The sequence below is a fragment of the Onychostruthus taczanowskii genome, unplaced genomic scaffold (genome assembly GCF_017590055.1).
Source record: "Onychostruthus taczanowskii isolate IOZ18803 unplaced genomic scaffold, ASM1759005v1 scaffold5, whole genome shotgun sequence".
NCBI lineage: Eukaryota > Metazoa > Chordata > Aves > Passeriformes > Passeridae > Onychostruthus > Onychostruthus taczanowskii.
In genome coordinates this window covers 11,055,022-11,076,388 of record NW_024502568.1, presented here as the reverse complement: position 1 = coordinate 11,076,388, position 21,367 = coordinate 11,055,022, and the positions used below count along the sequence as shown (strand labels likewise).

General features: G+C 42.3%; 1 protein-coding gene across 4 annotated transcripts in view; it reads right to left on the bottom strand.

Annotated features, from left to right (window-relative positions):
* Positions 1-267: 267 nt before the first annotated feature.
* Positions 268-21,367, bottom strand: part of TCF7L2 (transcription factor 7 like 2) — a 172,644-nt gene continuing 151,544 nt past the window's right edge. For 2 of the 4 annotated variants that reach the window (XM_041415733.1, XM_041415734.1), the window contains exons 9-15: positions 15,663-15,803; positions 14,754-14,913; positions 13,924-14,031; positions 9,118-9,166; positions 8,516-8,566; positions 7,280-7,352; positions 268-1,664 (exon numbers count right to left, since the gene is read on the bottom strand). In XM_041415733.1, coding sequence (XP_041271667.1) covers positions 1,235-1,664; positions 7,280-7,352; positions 8,516-8,566; positions 9,118-9,166; positions 13,924-14,031; positions 14,754-14,913; positions 15,663-15,803 — 1,012 coding nt within the window. In that variant the 3' untranslated portion in view covers positions 268-1,234. The remainder of the gene's footprint in view (positions 1,665-7,279; positions 7,353-8,515; positions 8,567-9,117; positions 9,167-13,923; positions 14,032-14,753; positions 14,914-15,662; positions 15,804-21,367) is intronic. The other 2 variants (XM_041415735.1, XM_041415736.1) reach the window with 1 other exon arrangement.

Here is a 21,367-nt window from a genome sequence, read left to right as displayed (position 1 = left end):
TCCTAATGTCGCAGGGGATTCAGCTGCAGTTCTGAACGGGAGACACTTGGACCTTGCTATTTTTCAAACAGCATTGCTAAAAATTCCCTTGCTAAATTTTCAAGTCTTTTCGAGTGTAATGGCTTTTAAAGCAATTTTATTCTTTACACTATTGATCCTTGAAAAAATGCATCTGCGAATGTCCATTTGGTGGCAACCGTATTTCATATAGCAAAAAAAAAAAAAAAAAAAAAAAAAAAATATCAAAAAAAAAAAAAAAAAAAAAATCACGAAAACAAATCAAAAACAAAATCCCGGAAAAATATATATATACACATTTATATATAAACTTAAAAACCTTGTACAAATGAGTTGTTATATATAAGATGCTTACACTAAAGAAAAAAAAAAACCCTTTATACAATGTTTCAAGGAAAAATAAAAGAAGAAAAAAAACATTTAAAAAGGGACAACATACAGATACAACAAGCAATTTCTAAAGCAATAAATACTACTGGTCCAATAGCGTTGTGATACTTTTAATTGTTGAGTAGCGTCCCCTCCCCCAAAAAGAACAACACCATGGAACAAGGTATATTAACACATTTTTTTAACCCTTTGTTTCTGTACATTTAAACAATAACAAGTAACATCACAATAAAGGTTGTTTCACACAAGGAAGAAAAAAAAAAGAAGTAGTAGCGGCACCGCATTCGTTGTGCCCTTAAAGGTTTAAAAACCAGATGTAAAATGATTGGTTCGCAAGCTCGTATTTAATACAAATAATAAAGAACCAATGCCTCTGGCAAGGGCTGCTTCAAAATTGCTTCTTTTTTTTTTTAATTTTTAAAATCAGTCTTTAAAACTAAGCTATTGGAACTACATAACAATTATGTATATATATATATTTTTTAAACGCTACAAAGACTTTAAACAGCTGTTGATAAAAATTTTGGCAGAATCATGAGGCTTTTCTCATCTACATATTTAAAAAGGAGAAATTGAAATAAGAATGGGTCAAATATTGACCAATGAACTCGATAAAACATCAACTAATGTAGCCACATGGCACAAATTAAAAATGAAACCGAGAAACGACGACGAACAGAGGACGACAACAAGGAGAAGAGAAAAAAAATAAAGGAAAAAAAAAAAAAAAACAAAAAAAACAAAAACAAAAAAAAAAACAAAACCCCAAATACCAACAGAATTCAATCCCCCCGAAAGGAAACCAAAAGGGCTAACGAGGCTAAAGCTATTCTAAGGACTTCGTTACAAGGGAGAGCGGCTGGGGCTGTGTCCCCGCCAGCGAGCTGTGGGAATGCAAGGAGGACGTCGAGGGCTGTGCGAGGGATGCGGCGGCGGCCGGCGGGAGGGCGGCCGGCGGGTGGTCCAGGGCCCCGTTGGGGCAGCTGGCGGCGGGCAGGGCGCCGGGCTTGCTCGCGGCGCTCTCAGCGAGCACCAGCGAGGATGGCGGCGGCATCATCACCAGGTGCGCCAGCGGGTCGGGCTTCAATGAGAGCGAGAGGGGTTGCGTTTGTTCAGTCTGTGGTTTCGAGTCTCTGGAGGGGGAGGCGAGCATGGCGGGGGAGGACGGAGGAGAGTCTAGTAAGCTTCCATCTGAAGAGGGTGGGCTGACGCAGCTGCCTTCACCTTGTATGTAGCGAACGCACTTTTTTTTTCTCCTAGAAACAGGGAGAGAGTTATCCATGAATAAAGGGCAGAGACGCTGATGGAGACAGTCATCTACAGCAAAGAGCCATCAGTCAGCTACTCTGGGCTCTGCATGGGTGGCATCCTGGCCCCACGTGCCATCCTGGGGGTCTGGCAGGGTGTCCTCGGCACCAAACCCGCTCGGGAATCTCCCCTCGGCTAAGAGATTTGGAAAGGATTCGCCAATTAATTGTCTCTTCATCCCCCTCCTCTTCAGGCCGCCTCCTTTTCTTATTTTCATAATCAGAAAACCAGATAAATGGGTTTTGGAGCCCACTGTTCTAATCTACAAACTTTCCTATATGGAAAAAAAATTAAAAAGTAATTTAATCTTCCTAAAATAAAAACCCTGGATAGCTGATGGTATCTCAAGATGTCCCATAACACTGTCCAACTCAATGGGGCTATAGCTCCACCTGTGTCACCTGTGGTCTCATATGATGCCCTGCCCTTGGGAGGCAAGAACGGCTGCAAACTACTGCTCATTGCTTTCTCCTCTGTTAAGAACCACACCAAATCCAGAAATGTCAGTCAGACAGAAGGGGTATATAACAGAGAGAACAAGAGAGAGGGGAAATAAAAACAAAACGAACAAACAAAGCAAACAGAAGGAAAAAAACAGGAAAAGAACAGGAAAAACAGAGTATGATCCAAAATAACAAGAATAACTGGTTGTATGCCCTGCAGGTTGTGGCTTTAAATCGACTCAGTTTTACTTTTTGTTTTAGGGGAGAGTGGTAGATTTGGGAAGCTGCTTGTCTGTGTTTTGGGGATTTTCCTCTGAGAGGCCATCCATGTAACTCCAGAGTGGGATCCAATTTCAGCAGGTGAAGAGCACGACGACAGGTACAAGGGTGAGGAGCAACATGGATCTTAATTTCACACCAGGGCATATGAGAGTCTCGCAAGAGCCGCTCATCTTCAAATAAATAAGTGACCCGACAGAGATCTTTTCTCCTCCCTCTGTCCACTGGATAATGTAAAGGAGCAATGAAAACAGATGACAGTTTCACACCATCTCTCTTGCCAAGTATGTGCAAGACAATTCTAGCAGTAGGACAGAAATAATGAGGCAAACAACCACAGCATCTGGCAGAGTCCAGTGGCCACCTTGACCCTAAGCATGCTGGCTCTTCAGCCCTCCGATCCACAATCACACTTTCTTTCCATGGGAAGTGCTGAAGTGCTGTCACACAGCCCAAGGCATAGGACAAAGCCTGTCTGGAGCAGTTCTGCCACGAGAACTTTGGATGCTCAGCTAAGCTGCACAAAGCCACCAGTGAGAAGGAGGAGGTTGCTCTTCCTCTCCAGTGGATACATCACTCCAGCTCTGCAACTCCATCAGAGGGAGCGCCTGAGCGTGGCACAGCAGCTGAGTGTCACATGGGGACATTCCCCACTCCAGGAGGTGCCCCAGCTCCCCTGCTGGTCACCAGTGTTCTGCCCTAGGTATGGCATTTGACTAGGTTAAACCAAGCTCCATCCTCGAGGCAATGAGGACAGATGCTTCTCATTTGCAAAGGAGACCACACTACCTTGATCCTGGAGTTAAAACTATCATCTCCCATAGCCAGGAAGGGAACAACCACCCCAGTACCCCATCTTTCACCAGCTTCAGTGAGGGACCAGTGCTGTGACATCCCTTCCTCCAGAGCCTCAGGTCTGCTCTCAGGTTCTGCTCCATGTGCCACATGGCAAGGTAAGGGGTTAGGGCTATTAGAGTTTTAACCACGTTAGCCTGCAGATCAATACATGCTAAAAACTAAAGACAACCATGCAACTTAAATGTTAAAAAGAAAGAAAGAAAGATAGAAGACAGCAAGTGAAGGCTGTAAACCATGCTTTATTAGAGCAACGTTAAAAGACAGAAAAAAAAATTAATTTGGTGGGCTCAAAACAGACATTGTTAATTCTTCTACCATCAACAAACAACACTGGAGATCTCTGGCTCTTGCCTAAGGACAGTTCTGCTGTTCTCCCCCCCATCTCCTCTCTCACTACTTCCTACTTCAGCTGTGCAGCACTACCAGGGCCACAGTTCCTGTTTGGACCTTCTGTACAGCTCCAGTGGCAAAGCAGGACAGTTAAGCTCCACAAAACTCACCAATCCTACTTGTGTGGAAAGATGGGTTATTACAATCTGGAGACTGCAGGACTCCCTCTCCATCCCCAAATTAAAATTACTTGCAAGCAGAGACCCAAGCTCTGCCTACCTCATTGATGGAGGTCTGAAAGTCCTTTAACTGGCAGTAAATTATTTAACTGGAGGCAGTTTGAATCTAGTATGCCAGCATTTCAAATTTATTTTTTAATATTATTTATGTTCTGTGGCCTGAAAGAAAGAGCTCCCATGGCAAAGCAGCTTTAAACCAGGTTTACCTGATTTCTGACACTGCAGAGTTAACAACCTTTTAAAAAACAAACCCATTGCTCTGCTACCTGAAGTAATTTTCCTTTGACTAGGATTAAGGGAGCATTTTGCCTCTTTGGCTAAACTCTTTAATAGTGTGGCCACTCATAGTCTGAAAATAATATTTACTTAAATCACGATGGCTCAAGGCGGGAGATATTTCTGCAATCTGTGCCAATCGCAGATTGGTTACCTGTGGTCATGTACCCGTCAGGGTTAATTGGGACAAAAGGTCCAGAGGGCAAGCCCCCAAAGAACACAAGCCTAATTTTAGCAGATGTGAAGACCACCAGGCAGCTCTGGTGAGGGGGAATATGTAAAAATCTAAGGAACTACTTGTGCCTCAGTTTTGCTCTCCAAAAGGCTGGAACAAAAATACTACATATTGCCTCCTCAGAAGCACTAATGAGGATTATTCACATGTGCATTGCTCTGAAAGCGTTAACTTGCTACATCAGTAGAGCAAACACCAACAGACCTGACCAACAGCCCACTTTTGCTGCTCTTGAAACTAGTCCTGGAACAGCACCAGGAAACCTGTAATGCTGCAATTGCCATGAGTGAAAGCCACAGAAGAGTTCAAGGGTTTATTCATTTGCTGTGGGCAAAGATGTCTCAGTTTTCACCACAGCAGCAAACTGCACATCTTTACCACCTACCTGAGGTGTGCTACAAAATGCTACCATGCTAGCAAATGCAATGTTATAACAGTTAGGACCAGAACTAGGAGAGAAATGCTCTAATACCTAGTGGTAAAATGCCTCCATGCATTAAAAGACAAAACAAAACAAGAAATCAAACCAAAACAAAAAGAAAAGCAGCTGACTCTAAATCGGTAAGTCCAAAACTATCAGCTGTACCACTAAAGTTGTCCCTGATGCACTGAAAAGACTTCTGAGCAAAATCTGGTATAAGTTAAGAGAGGGTTTGTGCTTCACATGTAACCTAAGCACCGTACAGACCAAATAAAAAGTTTCCTTGCTGATAAAATGTAGTTTTTAAAGTATGTTGCTTACTTAAGCAGCCAGGAAAAGATAAAGCAACACAAACATGATGTGCCCCCAGTTCTGGTACTTGGCATGCAGAGCTTGACATGCTTCACATACTCTATCTCTAGACTACACAAATATCTGCTGATAGTGTGCAGCAAAGTAACCACAGAATAGAGCCTAACTAAACACAGCACTGCAGTCCTTGGCTAGCATGAGACTCGAGCCTCCTGACACAGTGAAGCAGCTACTCAGCTCTTCAGGGCTAAACCCTTCTCCCTTCAAGCACCACAAAACTGCTGCTTTCCCAGCTTGTTTAACACATGTCCTGGTACTGACACCTAACCCCCAACACCCCATAATACCGTGCCTCAAATGGGACAACACACAGCCTGCAGAAGGCATTCCTGGTGCCTCCTCTGGTACACTGACACACACCACCACCCTCAATCCGAGTTTCCTGGACACTAAGCACAGACAAGACTGCGTGCATACACAAAATACGATGGACGTCTGAGCTACATTCTAAATGAGATGGAGCACATGGGACTGGCATGAGTAAGAGGGGAAAATGTGGGAGAGGAATCACTACACACAGAGTGTGGTTTGGGTTGAAATACCTACCATCATAATATTCCAAATTCAAAGACTGCTTGTATCAGAATAAAGAAACAACAAATTTAACCAAATGCGATCATATAAGGAAAAAGGAATGAGAAAAGAACTACTCGGTATCCCTCCACCAAGAAAGAAGTACGTACTGAGTTACACATGGAATTAAACTCCAGTAGAACATGGGCTGCCGGAATTTGGGCTCTCTGATGTCTTTCATCTCCTTTTAATGCTGCAAACTGTGCTACTAAAGTTGTAATTAGTTTTGTCTAGAGCTCAGACGTTTACAGCTCACTTGTTGGGATAAAATTTAAGAAAAAATATATTTTTAGGATTAGGAAAAAAGATTTCACATAATTTTTAAAAATTGTATCTACATAAGCCTTACAGAGGCATAGTAGCCAACAGGAAGCTGTTTTAATATTTCAGATAATACCAAAAGAATGAATACAATACAAGCTGTAAACACTGGCTTTTACATCTCTAATAATGAGAAAAACACTAGTACTGCAGATCCCAGAACCTTTTTAAAAAGCCTCTGCAGGCAGGGGACATAGACCCAAATGAAAGACAAAATATAAATGTCCAGCTAAATATTAATTTTGCTGACAAAATGGAAAAAATAGCCAAAAAAAGCCAAAAATTTGCCAGCTTTAAGGACTTTGAGTTTTCTTGTTCCCAGTTCTACCACCAGGGAGAGGTTATTGGTAAAGAAAGAGAGAAAATGGCATTAAATTAGCAAGAAATTCCAAAGATTAAAGATTATTAGCAATTGATGCTGTGGGAGAGAGAAAAGTGGGGAGTGGGGAAAAAAGATTAAAAAAATAAAATCACACAAATGCACTAAGAGGACAGATTGCTTTTATTTCCCCAAAGGCCTAATGGGTAGTTTTATACCTGCATGGTTTGCACCATAAACTCTGTCGGTCAAGCCCGAACAATGCCCGACACTTCTTTGGAGTATTTGCATCTGTTAGCATAAGGTAAACACAAAAAATACAACACAATGGTGGATAGAGCTCATTTGGTCTGCGTCATCTCAGCTACAGCTACGTTCAGCTTTCAATCACCTCCGTTTTATTTGGTAATCTCCCCTCGTACCAAGGGCAGGAAGGAAAACAGGACTTTCACAATGAGCCAAAGGAAAACCAAAAAAAAAAAAAATCTCCGACACGAGCCTGTGTGGTGTCGGAACCGCACTCAGTGCCGCGTTATCAAGGGCTTTGGGAGCGACTGTCCTTGGTGGAGGCTTGGAAGGCAGGAGCGTGGTTGAGCCACGAATCAGATGGGCTTAAGGTTGATGCTGTTTTACAGTGGGTTTTTGGCTAGCAGCAGCAAAGAAGAAGGCAAAAAAAAAAAAAAAAACAACAAACCAACCAACCAACCAACAAAGGAAAAAAAAAAAATAAGCAAAACCCTTTCGGAGAGATGATTACTGATGGCAGTGTCCCACTCCCTTGTGTCTTCTAGATCACAACACAGAGCTACAAAGCAACAAGGCAGGAAAAAAAAGGGGAAAGTACCAAATAAACCAGCTGCAAATCAGCCATAGCGAGTCTGGGAAAACTATACACACCTGCAGGGGCCGCACCAGTTATTCTGTTGATCAAGGCCAAAGCGCGCTCGGCATTTCTTAGGAGCGCTCAGGTCTGAATGAGTTCAAGAAAAGCGAGCAGAAAAGGGAGAGAGGAAAAAAAGAAAAGGGGAGAGGGGGGAGTGAGAGAGAGAGAGAAGAAAAGAGAGAAGGGGAGAAAAAAGAGAAAGGTAAAAATAAGGAAAAAATAAAAATAAAAAAGGGAATAAAAATCAATGTCCTCGTTATTAATTGCAAATATTGACTTTTGATTTAAAAGTTTAAAAAAGTGAGAATTACATTTTTATTCAACTCTTGAGATTAGCTGTTGCAATTAAAGCTGCAGTATCCCTTTATAAAGGACTGTTTCTTTCCCTTTTAAGAGAGCAGGTAGAGGAAAGTCTTTGTGGTTGATCTAGCAGGATGTTTCAGGCAAGTTTAATTTGGGCTGGAGTTTGGTTTTTTTTGTTTTTTTTTTTAAGGGGGGGGTGGGGAAAGGAAGAAAAGAAGCTGAGTATGGAAGTTAGATCCTGAACATGCTTTTTTCTTCAACTCAGATACAAAACAAGAGGGAAAAAAAAAAAGAAAGGAAAAAAAAAAGAAATTATATATCCTGGGATAATGCAGCTTTTGGAATAACATTCAATTTACTTGTTTTCATTAATTGGTATTTAAAAGAATGGATAAGAATAAGCAGATTGTGGAATGAGTATGTTAGTATCAGCCAGAAAATAAAATGTAAAGCATGGCAAGGTGCTGAGAGTTAGTACAGCTAGTGAATTGCAATGAATAGGCTTGAGCAGAAAGGAAAAAAAAAAAGATCCAAAACTAAAATAATAATAAAAAAATGCTTATGCATGCTAATGTGAGAAGACTTAGTGGGAGCCATGAAAAATGCCATTAGATTAAGGAGGTTCATTACTGACTTGCTTCCATTCTTTATCAGTCTCTTTAAAGAAATACTGCATATTCAATTTGCACAGTTAGTACAACTCTTGCGTTATTTTTACTGTATTACTGTTTTAATAGCAATTGTTACAAAAACAAAAAACAAAATTAAAAAATACTATCAAACATAATAGATATAAAGATATATAGATAATAAATACTATCAAAACGTGTGGATGGTATTTTTTTCTTAATGTCATAAGTGTTTAATGTTAAAATCTATAATGGCAGGAAAAAAAATTAAAAAGCAGTTTATAAACTATTTTAAATGACTCAAAATGACGTTAGCACCTGTAATCGGAGGAAGTGAAAGGCAAGGATTTAGGAAACATTCGCTGTGTTCTGAAAAAAAAGAACAAATTATACAAAGGCTTCAAAAAAACTAAGTTAGGGCTTCTTCAAGATCGACTATGAGATTGCCTATGCAGTATTTCTAATTTCCTATATAGAATGGCAAACCTCCTTAATTTAAGATGGGTGCGATTTACCACTGTAAGGCATGCATCAGGACATCCAGGGACAGCCCAAATTAACAGCACACGCACACGGACACGCACACACGCCCGCGGATGCGCGGAGGAAGCGGGCGGCTGGATAAACGATGGCACAGGCATTACAGCTACGGCTCTGCGGTTACAGGCTCGCCAACTACGCGGACAAACTCGGCTAGCGCCGCACGAGGAGGCTCTGACATGCAATGGCTGGGTTACTAGTTTTAGAAGGGCGGTAACGCGTGGATTACTGGAGTGCACTTAAAAAAAAAAGCTGTCTAACGTAGGGACTGGCTCCCCTGAGGCCAGGAGACCTGTGCCCACCTCCCCCGTACCTACAAGGGTCACACCAGGACTGCCACACTTCCACTAAGCAAGAGGTTTAGACTTATCTTTACTTACCATTGGTCTCTCCTGGCTGCTTATCCCTTTTCCTCTTCTTCTTCTTTCCCTGCAGAAAACATACACAAACGAGAAGGATTAGAATTAAGCCACAAAGAAGTGTCCTTGCAAGAGGGCACTCAGTAATGAGGCTGTGGCTGGAGCAGGAAGCTCCCAAGGGGCGACACCAAAGCGTGACACTGGCTCATCCTCCGTGCAGGGAACTTTGGGGAGCTCCAAGGAGATGCTGCACCCCAGGATTGACTCTGCCTCCCTACCCTGTGACTTTTCAGACAGGCTCACTGCTGCCCACCCAGTGCTAACACCCACCAAGGCCATGGGCAGCTGGGGCAGGGGCAGAAGGACTTGCAATATGCTGCTTTTGAGCTAAGATCACCATGAAGCCAAAAACATCTCACATGTGTATGCTCCTGCATGCAGAAGTTTCAAGAATCATTTGTGGTCATGTATTGGTGGTGCAGGGACGGGAAGGAGAGGGAGAATAGAGAGGGGAGAGTGAGGTCAGACTGAGCCCCTGGAGTTCCTCATCACCAAACCCCAAGCATTCAAGCAGACAAGGAAGCCCACAGTAATGATAAATCCTAACCTGCAGTTTTATAGTTCCACTGACAACCTAGAAAGCAATGCCAGGACAAGAAAAAAAAATCCAGACATAGCCAAGACCCTTCCCACATTTTGCTCTATCACAAGAAAACAACCAGTAATATTTTGCTAAACTCTATCCCTTTCCCAAATGCTGTACCACAAGATGATGAAATTTATTACAGTTTTTGACTGGAGGGAGAAAAGCCTATTCTGTTTCCCTCCAACAGTGTGGGAGAAGACAACTGGGAGCCCAGCTTCTGTGGAAAAACAGTAATTGCTTTCCAATAGAAAAAATACGAAGTAATAAGCATAGTTCAAAAAAGAAAATCTATTTTTCCAAGAAAACTCCTCTAACACTGAGGTACAAGGTTGCAGACTAGTACAAGGCCAGTGTAGGCAACAGAGTAATTTCATTTTCACAGCTCTCCAAATGCTAAAAGCAACAACTTTTGGACCAGCAATGTCAGGTGTGAACAGCACAAGAATTCCTGGCTTTTGAAGACATGGTAGCAAGCATAGCTGATGAGAAGACCTCAGAGCAGCAGTCCCTTGTGGTTAAGGGGCAACAAACATATCTTGGAAGAATGAATCTCACAGATCTTTTGAAGGGTTGGATGTATCTGGGAAAGCCATGAGGTTCTCCCACACAATGGGCATCTTTCTCAGCAGATGGATTCCAGATACATGGTTAAGATGGGCTTCAGCATGGCGCATCCACATTTGGGATGCTCCCTATGGTAGATTTCCTGGAATGTATTAGTAAAAAATTCCCCCAACATGAATGCAGGACAGTGATCTGTCGTTGTCCTGTTTTTCCTCCACAAACCTGGCCTTGTGGCATGGGGTTTCTGCGCTCATTCCCCCCTGCCTGCTCAGGGTTGTAAACTGCCATCCTGTTGTCCAGGCTGTTCCAGGTTTATGAGAGCCTTCTGGAGATGGAAAAAGCAGTGTGAACTGTCCACCTCAAAGGAACTTTAAACAACAGGCACACAATCCTGCAGCCTCGATGCTGATGACAAATAATCTCTGACACCCCTGAGGTAATTTTTTGGGATATGGAAGTTGTCAGTTGCTAGAGCAGCCATCAGTCTAACATGACAGGCAGATAAGACAGACAAGTATTGCTCCTAAAGCTCTCTGAGAACAGAATAGGGAAAAGCACAGTATCTTGAAATCCATGTATCACATAAAGATGCAAGAGGCTCAGACTCTGCTCCATCTATATTGATCTAGATGGACAGTAACTCTGAGAAAATCAGTGAATTTTTTCCAGCTTTCAACAACGCAACCAAAACCAGACAATTGCCTCAAGATCATATGCCTGACTTTTATTTAATTGCAAGGAGGCCAGTGGCATAATTAACAGACTGCATCTGTGGCAAATTTGCTTAATTTTTGCAGTACATTTGGGAATTCAAGGGCTATTTCAGTTTGAGACCTTATAACTTCTTCATTCGAGGGCCAGCCAGAACAAAGGTCAGGAGTCACCTGCCTTTAATACCTGGCTTGAAGAGCTTGTGAAAGTACTGTAACGCCATTAGGAAGCAATCTGTTAAAAACACCTGATCTACAGGAATGTCAGCCAGGGACCAGGAATTTCTCATTCCTTTTCAACACAAGCTCTTAAAACTCTTCCTAACAAAGAATGGACAGATGTCACATCGACTTTTTTACACCCTTTTCAAAGCATCAGGGAGAAGAACAATCTTTTCTTGTTCAATTTCTGGGCTACAAGAGGATATTAGACTATGTAGCTAAATTAATATATGGACTTAAGGAAGGAACTGTGGCAGCAGTTTTTCAAGTGCTCTGCAGAAGACACCATTTTTTCTTTGCCTAAAATTATTCTCCCAAGACTTGAGCAGATTGTAACATTTTCTGTCATCATACTATACAAATTTTTATGCTGCAAATAAATATGGATGTAAATACCTGCCAACAATTTTGGTAGCTCCCTCTCCGGAGCCAAACCAGCATGGGTTTTGAGAGTTCTTTGGTACTAATTTTCTAGACAAGCAGTGGGTGAGGTGACTGGACCCTTACATACTTCTGAGTCCAGCACTCAGCACTGCTAAACATCTCATACTAGATCTCAGGAAGAACCAACGTGCCTTGTGACACCAACAAGCCATGAGGCTGAAAACTGCATTTCCTGAATGCACTGCTCTGTCTCTGAAGACTTGGGCTATAGCTGGCCTTATCCTTGAGCCTGATGTGAGGTGTTTAACAATTTAACCACTTCAAGCAGCCCAAAGCCGCTCCCCTGCTAGATGTGTGAAAGGCTCAAGACCCTACAAAAGGCTGAGGGAGGAGGGGCACTCAGGAGAGCTGTGAATGGACCAGGAGAGGAGACATAAATAAATCCTGTGGATGATGCAAAGGTACCACGCTCTCCTCAGGCAGGAAGGTTCCCCCTGAAGGTCACCTGGGGGTACAGCATCAAGCCGCTGGGAAAGCACCGGCTTTCTCATCCTGTCCTTTTTAGCTTGAGAAGAAAGGGTTTCTCAGTGTTCACACAGTGAGGACAAAAGTAAAAGGTCCTAAACACTGAGGCTTTGTACATGCCCATCTGTCGGTGGCACAGTCACTGTGCAGAATGAGCATTCCCGAAACCTCAGTCGAGCCTAGACTCCCTTTTGAACACCCAAGACGACGATACTGCACAGTGCTGAGGAACTACCTCGAGTCTGTGGTCTGACAGCCTCAGGCCAGACTGTGCTGAAAAGGGAAGGAAAATGTGCTAAGCAGGAGCTGTGCCTCATCAGGCTTAAAAAGGTCTCCTCTGAGGAGCACAGAATCAAGAATATTCTGCACTGGAAGGACAATTGAGCATGCACAGGTATACCTGTAATGACCAAGGAGGGAGAGCTGAGCCCGCTGGAAAGAAAAGATGATCAAGAAAACAGAAGGATTTGAAAAAATGTCAGTAAGTACATATTGCTAAATAAGTGAGCATGTGTACTCTCCATCACTGAAAGGGCAGAAGAGTGTAAAGAGCTGCTGCTTCTCCCGACTTCACTGCAGACTCTGAACTGGCTTCCTCCCACCCATACATATAAAAATGCAGATTCACAGAGGCAAGTTTGTTATATAGAGCAAAACAGAATATTTATGATAAAACAGACAGTGATTATGATGTGGATCAAAGAGACAGACTTCAACAAAACTGTAAGGTGTAACCCTACACAAAACTGGCATCAATCTTAGAGTTGGTGGTCCCCAAGCCTGCAGGGAAGTGTGACTAGAAGGCAGGGAACAGGGTTTATTACAGTGTTAGAGACCTTGAGAGTTTTAGGTTATTTTTATTTAACTTTAAAAAAAAAAATCAAGATGCTGCTATAATCCTATTAAAAAGGGTTTAGAGCTCTCACCAATCCACAAACCTGTCAAGAATTTATGGGCTTAGGCTTGCAAACACTTATTACCATCTGCACCGCTTACCCTTCATGGAAAGAGCTATTTAGTACTAGGAGTTATAAAGCTGCCCTTATGCTGTTAAACAGACAAAAAATACTACCACTTTTAGGTCAAAAAAAGGCTTTCTGAAAAGTAGAGGGAGGAATCAATTTTAAAACAATCCATGAATTGACCATGAATTCCAATATACTTTTTAGAAAATTAGGAGGGGGGCAGGGGGGGAAGGTAATATGGACATGAAAAAGGAAACATAAACAAAATACACAGCTATAGAGTGGAATAATTCATTTAACCCCACTTGAGAGTAAGACTTTCAAAAATATAATGCTTTTGGTTTTGCCAATCCTTTTCTGAAGGTAGGATAAGTCATTCTTCCACCTTCCACTACATTCTCACACAGATAAGCACAAGACACTAATTATTTATCTCTTCTGGCAGAAAGGAGAGGAGCATACAAGGGGCATTTAAAATTTTGTTTTAAAAAATGAAATTCGAAATGACCAGCAAACCAAACAGCATCCCTAGATGCTGGTAAAAGTGAAGGGAAAACTTTTTCCACAGAGCTCTACTGTTATCCTCAAATTCCAGCCCCATACTAGTCCCAGCCAGGAAGCCTCTTCCAAGTGGGAATCACCTCCCAGTAGTTTCGGTATCGCTGAGGGAAGCGCCTGCTGTCGTTACCAGACTGGGGTCCTGAGCCCTTCCATGTAGTGCTTGTGTGCAATGTGTGGTTGTAGCTCAGCAGGTCACACAGACATTTCTACAGGTTCTACTACTACAAGTTTCCACCTAATAGGAACCTACATAGTTATCCCGTGCGGACCAGCCCGGGTACAGCTGCATGTGAAGCTGTCGCTCCTTTCTTGCTAGTTCATAGTATTTCGCTTGCTCTTCTCTGGATAACGCGTGCCACTGGGGTGGAGAAAAGACAAAAAGACAAAATAAAAAGCACTAGTGGTTGGGGGTTTTCTTAAGCATGTTAACAGCAAAGTGTGTTATTTATACATATAGATACAGTTAGAATCGATTTTCATAAAAAAGAGATAAAAACAGATGATCTGGCATGCTGACATTCATATTTTATTTACAGCTCTAGATTATAACTGCAGTTAGATAACTGAACCACAACTAATCATTTACATACACTCAACCCCTTTTGTCTCCTGTTGAGAGAGGAGAATTAATAAATCTAAACAAAAACAGATAGCAGGGGATATGGTCCAGAAGCTGAACCACTTGTCCTGAGCCAGAACTCAGTTACAGCTTTGGAGGTGTCTCCCCCACTGGCACTTCCTCACCTCTCCTAGCTCTCACAGGTGCTGATACTGGTACTGTACTCAAAGGCTTTTCAGTCCCCATTCACTTTATCTTAGGCCAAAATAAAAATCTAAGACTTTTTCATCAACAAGTCATGGAAATGATAATGAAATAACACTGCTATTAATTAACTCCTCCTCTTCCCCATGAATGACCCCACTGGCAAGAAGTGCCCGAGAAAACTAAAAAACAAGCCAAGGCCTTTGGTTTAGCAATTTCCCTATCCATTTTCACAATGGCAGAAAAACAGAGGGATTCAGAAGGTGTGAATCCCACCGAGTTTCAGGCCCTGCTGGTGCTTGTCCCTTGTAACCTACCCTTCGACCGAGGATTTGGTTGATGGCTGCGCTCTCTTTCAATGTGCATTCTGCTACAACTTTTGCTCTCATTTCCTTCATATACAACATAAATGCATTAAGAGGTTTCTTTATGTGTGGCTTCTTTTTCTCTTCTTCTTTTTTGGAGTCCTGATGTTTTCTGAAGAGTAAAGATACAACAGACAGAGACCTCACAGTGAGAACCCCTTGTGACTTTATTAAATTAATCCCCTCAATCTCTCTAGCATTAATCCTCAGCAATCTCTAGGAAGAGGACCAGAAGGTTCTCTAGATCCTTCACCCTGGCTGCTGTATGGCAACACTCTTAAAAGCATTACAAGAAAACTCACCTCATGTTTATGCAACATCACCAAGTACCCTCTGAGCCCCTACAAGAACCCTGGAAGGACATGGGCTCCAGAAAAATGGGCTCACAGGGAGAGCTTGAGCATGACAGTAGAGGAAATAATTACATCCCTTTATCAATGGGCTCTTGTCAGTTCAAACCTAAACTTGATACCAGCTCTCTGCAGCTTTGAAGAAGCCATTTATGCTTAGTTTTTTGTCTCTTGTGGTGTATCTGTTATCTCAAGGCTTCAAACTAGACACTGAGTAATAGAGAAACTGGTCAAGAAACTTGAATCTCAATCAAGAAAATTCCATTTCCTTGTCGAAACAGGTGAAATTACTAACTACTTGCCTATGTCATAGAATGACTCAAAGACTGCTACCATCATTTGGACACACTTTGGCAGCTAAACCACATTCAAATCAATTATAACAGAAAAGAAAAATTGAAAAAATATTTCAGAGCAAAACCATCACAAACCCAAGCCTTTTTACAAGCCACACATGCACAGGGGATGCTCTGAGTATCCCAAAGAGAAGACAGGGGAAGCAACAACTTACGAGCTGTGGAGTGAGCCGACGTCGCTCTGGGAAGATTCCTGTTTGACTGTTGGTGTGACTATGGCCGGATGAGGAATTCCAGTTGTGTGTAAACTATGGTGTGGCGGGACCATGTGTGGAGGAAACCTAGAGGAGAGAAAGCTGTGTAAATTGTCAGAATAAAAATGAATGAATGGGGAGGGATGTGTACACACATTTAAAAAAAAAAACAAAAAAACAACTGGCATATAACAAGCACATGACAGCTAGACAAAGCATATGAAAGCTGGCAGCATTAATTAGCAATAAATTAAACATAATGACTCTTCTAATGTCATTAAAGCCAATCTTCCCCTTCATTATCATTACTGACACGAGACATCATGATTTTTAACATTAACAAAAGGCGAATTCAACTGAATGAACTTGTATGAAGGTGGAATTTCAGCTACCTGAAACAAAATCCACCAGTCCATTTCTTTGCAGAGAAATTATGTGTGGCAGCCAAGGAATCAATTTTTATAGTTTTGAATCACGTTGTGAGTTTAGGATGACATCTTTTATTCTATATTGACAGCAAAATAAAATATTAATGCCAACACACTCTAGATGCATTTTTGATAATACTTATAGACGCCTCATTAGCTACATTTTGTTGATGGAGAAAAAGAAAATATTTATTTGTGTCTAATAAATCTCTGAGCCACACTGCTTTAACAGAAGGTGGAAGACTGTGGAATTTTTGATCTATTTAAGTAACCTAGAAAGGCTTTAACAGTCTAGCCTTTCTAAACAGAAAAAATGTTGTCAGCTTTATGGTTTATGGTCATATACATGGACAGATCCCAGTCCTGCAAGTGGATTCAGAGGGATATGCAATCCTTCTGCATGAATCTAATTGCTTAATGGGGATCACAGCACAAACATGGCACAATCATTCAGATTTTTTACATTTTAACAGAAATGAACAAACTTCTCAAAAGCAATATTGACTTATATCATTGTTTCTCAACAGTCTCAGAAAGGTTTTGCAGTAAATAAGGAAAGCAGAGTATGACTGGCTGCCTTCCCCCACTGAAGTCAACTGGTTTCCATGGAATGGATTCTAGCCTAAAATTATGTTTCAGAAGTAACTTTCCTCAAAACACCAAAATTAAAGCGATCTGGCACGGGCTTTTCTCTCTGCAAATCCCCACTCTCATCCCAGATTTTGAACAATCTGATCCAAGTAAAATAACCCAAGATTATGGAACACTCAATGGGATAAATAATTATTTCTTCTATCACCAATATACAGTAATTTTTTTCTATCCATCCAACAGGATTTAAAATGGGGTGATATACCATGGATATCGCCGTGTGTAAGCATCAGAAATATAGTGGGGTTATCTTTTTCTCTCCCCTCTTATAAATTCCAGTACCAAGCTTAACAATCCCATCCCTTGTGACTGCCCAGACGTTCTCTACATTCACAAGATGACACAGAAGTACTTTCATGAACAAGAGCACTGTCCACTACAAGCTCTGAGGATCTTTTGTCTATCAGCTGGTAGTACTCAGGGTGATTAGACAGAACTATTTTGTCTTTGAAGGCAGTGGTGGGAAGAGCAAGGACTGACAGGGAGAATGTGAAATTGTTCAAGTTGTAGAGAATTGCAGTTCTTCATGAACAAAGGCATGGAGAGAAGGGAGGCAGGAAGGTGGGATGGCAAGGGAAGAGGAGAATGGGCAGCAAAATGGTCATTCCTATTTCTGCTAAAGACTCACGGACACAAATCGCCAAGTGGGTTGTCCAAGTGCCTTCCCACTCTCTGACAAAAGTAGCTGGGAGAGAAGCACATATTTGAGGATATGCTTTGGTTCATGGTAGGTCACAAGAGAAGACAGTGTCGAGGCTGCAAAGGAGACTGGCATCCTTGTCCCAGTTCTGCCACAGAACTGCTCCCCATCAGCAAGACACAAACTGGGCCTTTGTATTACGTTTTTCTGTTCTATCTCTACTTCCATGTGTATGTATTTTGATTGGACATATCTAAAATTTGTTCACACAGCACCTGGGACCTTCAAACATGGTACAATGCAAATAAAAACTGGCAGTATGAGCTGGATTTTTTTTAAAAATAACTAACAAACATGATCAAAAATAAAAGTGGTGGTAAAAAATTGACCTTGCTGAATGCAGTCTAAGCACAGGGATAAAAACACATCCTCTCAAGGGATTGTCCTAGGCAAGACTGAGTGCTTCAGAGAGGACAATGCTGCTGGGGCTGGCTAGGCCAGAGACAAGGGGACAATGAAGGATGAAGATGGAGATGAAAAGCCTTCCTTCAGAGAGCAGGCAGGAAGAGCTCTGCTGGTCTGACATGAGGACTCAGCATGAAGTGCACTGAGCATGTACCAGCAGGCAGAAAATCTAAGTGCAGAGCACAGCATGCACACATTGTGTCAAAGCCTAAAGGATGGCAAAGCCTCCACTGACCTCAGCTGGGATATTTTACTCACTGGGCTCTAAACTCCAGAGGCAGCAGCCTTCATCAACAGGCAGCTGCAGCTCAGTGGTTATTTTCAGGGTTGCAGTCTCCATGAGGAAGTGCTGTGTTCATTACCAATGACCATCCACTTTTTCATACTGAGTTTGTCCAATTCACAAGGCTGCCTATTGGACTTACACACCCTTTCCTATATTTAGGGCTATAAAAACATGCTCCAGAACCCAAAGTTGCTGTCACAATCCCAAGGACTTCCATTGGTAGGATGAGGGCTCAGCCCAAGAGCTGAGTGCCTGCTCATTTCCATGTAGACAGCCACTCACATGGCAATATGAGCAGGAGAAGGGTGTTAATTTTTAACTTCCTGGCTACACTCCAACTTCAGTAATTACATTCTGCAAAAGTGAATTTCCTCTGAAATTTCAATTACAGAAGGTATTTTCCACTGCCACCACTTAACTGCTGTGCAGTGCTTGTCTGGTGTAATTCTGCTAAATTATTTCCTGATTTCCTCTCACAGCAGTTGTTTTTTCATAGTGGGTCCACTGTTTGCCCATCACTCAGTTAGCCCTGTCTCATTTTACCTTAAAGGCATATTACAGAGGGGTAATGAAGGATCAAGAGATCTTACAGGCATACTACAAGCATATAACGTGAGTGTGGCAAGACTACAAGCAGCAACCAAGAGTTGTAACTGGTTAAAGACACCACCTTAATAGTCTAAACCATCTATGAAAAACCACTATTAGTCACCCATTAACCTTTTATAAACTATTCATAAGCACACTTAAACTAATAAAGAGTAATTTCTAAGCTTAGGGAACTAAAGGTTGGGAAGCACTACAGGCTCCAAAGATCTACACCATAATGCAGGCAAAGATGGGAACTATTTTTGAAGGCAGGCTCTGGAAAACTGTGGATGGAGGGGTGAGGTCTGTGCTGACTTCACTGTTGAGGCACAGCCAGCACAGCAAAGGAAGGGTTTGCAGCAGGGCTCTGCGGGGCAGCTGCCCAGGGCCAGCATGGGCACCACCAGGAATCTCCTGACCACACCAGACACCTGGACAAGGGCTGTCCCCCTGCTGAGCCCAGGCTGACACAGGAAAACACACATGAAACCACATACGAGAGCACAGAGGGTGCTCCCATCTACGGGAAACCAGAGGAGAAGTCTCTGGGCTGAAACAAAGGGTAAACACCTTAAATCAGTTCACCCCCCTGCACGTGTGCCTGAGCACGTGCACACGTACGGGCTTCTGTCAGAGACAAAAAGAAAGGCTCCCTGTGTATGTGCACACCCCTCACCTTCGCCTAAGACATTCACCAGATTTTTTTTTTTTCTCCAGACAAGTATTCCATGAATTGCAATAAACACCCTAAAAATTCTAAGCAGCTCATTATACACTACTGTCTCCTTTTATGGCTCCAAGCCAGAATATAATGATGAGTCTTAACTTGTTAAGGACAACTAATTTTTTGTTCCTGGCTGTCTCAGGGGCTTCTCTCTTACTCACTCTCACTTTACTTCACTGTTGACATGTTTCTGTTAACTGGATGTCATCTGCCTGCCTTGATTTTATGCACAAGCAGTGGGATGCATTTTTCTGTGCAACAATTCTGCTTTGAGTTGCATTAGATTTGTCATTATTCTCTCATTTTCCCCTTGCACTTGTAACATTTCATCTATTCCTGCCTTATTTTTTGAGCCACGGTGCACCCACATTATGGTTTATACATGATCTTGCTCCCTTTGAAGCCGGCAGATTTCAGAGCCAGCCCTCGTCAGGAGAAGTGCCTGCTACCAATTTAGCAGGCTGAGGGCCCCGAGCTCCAACAACTCAATCTAAAGGGGGTCACAGGGTGGCACAAGCGAGTGTCAGCAAGTGCTGTTTAATTGCCAATCTAGGCTTCTCCATGGTGTTTAAAGTATAATGACCCATCACTTAATTCTGAGAAGTCCTGGCCCTGCTGCTGAATGGAATGAATATCAAAGGATGTGCTAGAACAGGGCAAGGAGCCTACATTTCCTATAACTGCCATAAGTATAATAGACCTCTACTTCTGTCGTCCCATTACCACAATAATGTATTTAATTTGCTGTGTACTCTTTTTAACTAGATACCTTTCATAAAGTCTATCTTGGGAATATAGCCCCCCCTGCTTCCACATCTCCCCCCTCCCTCAAATGACTAGCCTCTCTAATAATAATTAAACTAAATCAAGCTCTACTTTGCCTCACACCATGCCTGCAAGTCTTTTACAGATATTAAAAAGATTAAATAGGGGGAGGGAACCATTGTTTAAATTTGCAGCTCTCTCCCCAGCCTAGTATTTTTTTTGTGTTCTGGAACTACACTTTTTTTTTTTTAAAGTTGATTTTCCAGTTGTCTATTGCTGGGCCAGCATTTTAATTTAAATTTTTAGGTTTTTTGTTTACTTATCTAAAGCACACACCACAATGTTCTCCCACCCATTCATTCACGAGCCCTAGGTACAGATTTCCACTTCTCAATGAGGTGTGCTTCCCCTCAGCCCTCACCAGTCTTTTCCTCCTTAGATCATCTATGCACCAACGCTCACATATTAAACTGCAGAGATGGAGAGGAAGGGACAGAGCAGGGAAGAGATGTGGAACCTTGCTATGTAATGCATGCTAATTTAATTATGTGCCATCATCAAAATGGATTAGCTGTTTCAGCCCATCAGGAAAGCCTAAACTTCCACCGATTTAATTAACCAGGCTGAAAATCAGATGAACAGAAAATAAAACTATCATTAGGAGCAATTACTGATTACTTAAACATAGTGCTGCCAACCAGTTTGTAAATAAAACTAGCAGCCCCTGGAAAATTAGATGGAATTAATTGGAGGTAGGGAGGGGGAGAAATATATACTTCTAAGGCTTTTGAGGGTCAGGCAGGCCCTTTTATGTTGACTATTAGTGTTTGGAGCTTTGGGAGGGGAAAACACAGCACAATAACCTTCCTCCCAACTCTGCTGAAGAGCAGTCCTCCTCCCTCCTGAGCCTTCCCTCCCGCGCACACAGCGCTGCTCTGGCTGATGGCCACCAAGGAAGCAAAGGCTATCATGACTTCTCATCCCTGCTTTTTCAACACTACACTCTCCCAGCTCTTTCATTTAGTTTGGCTTCTCACTCCTCCACCTCTCCCTCTAAGACAAATTCTTGAGGCCCAATGACAGCATTAGGACACCACCTTCTCCTCACACGGGATGGTA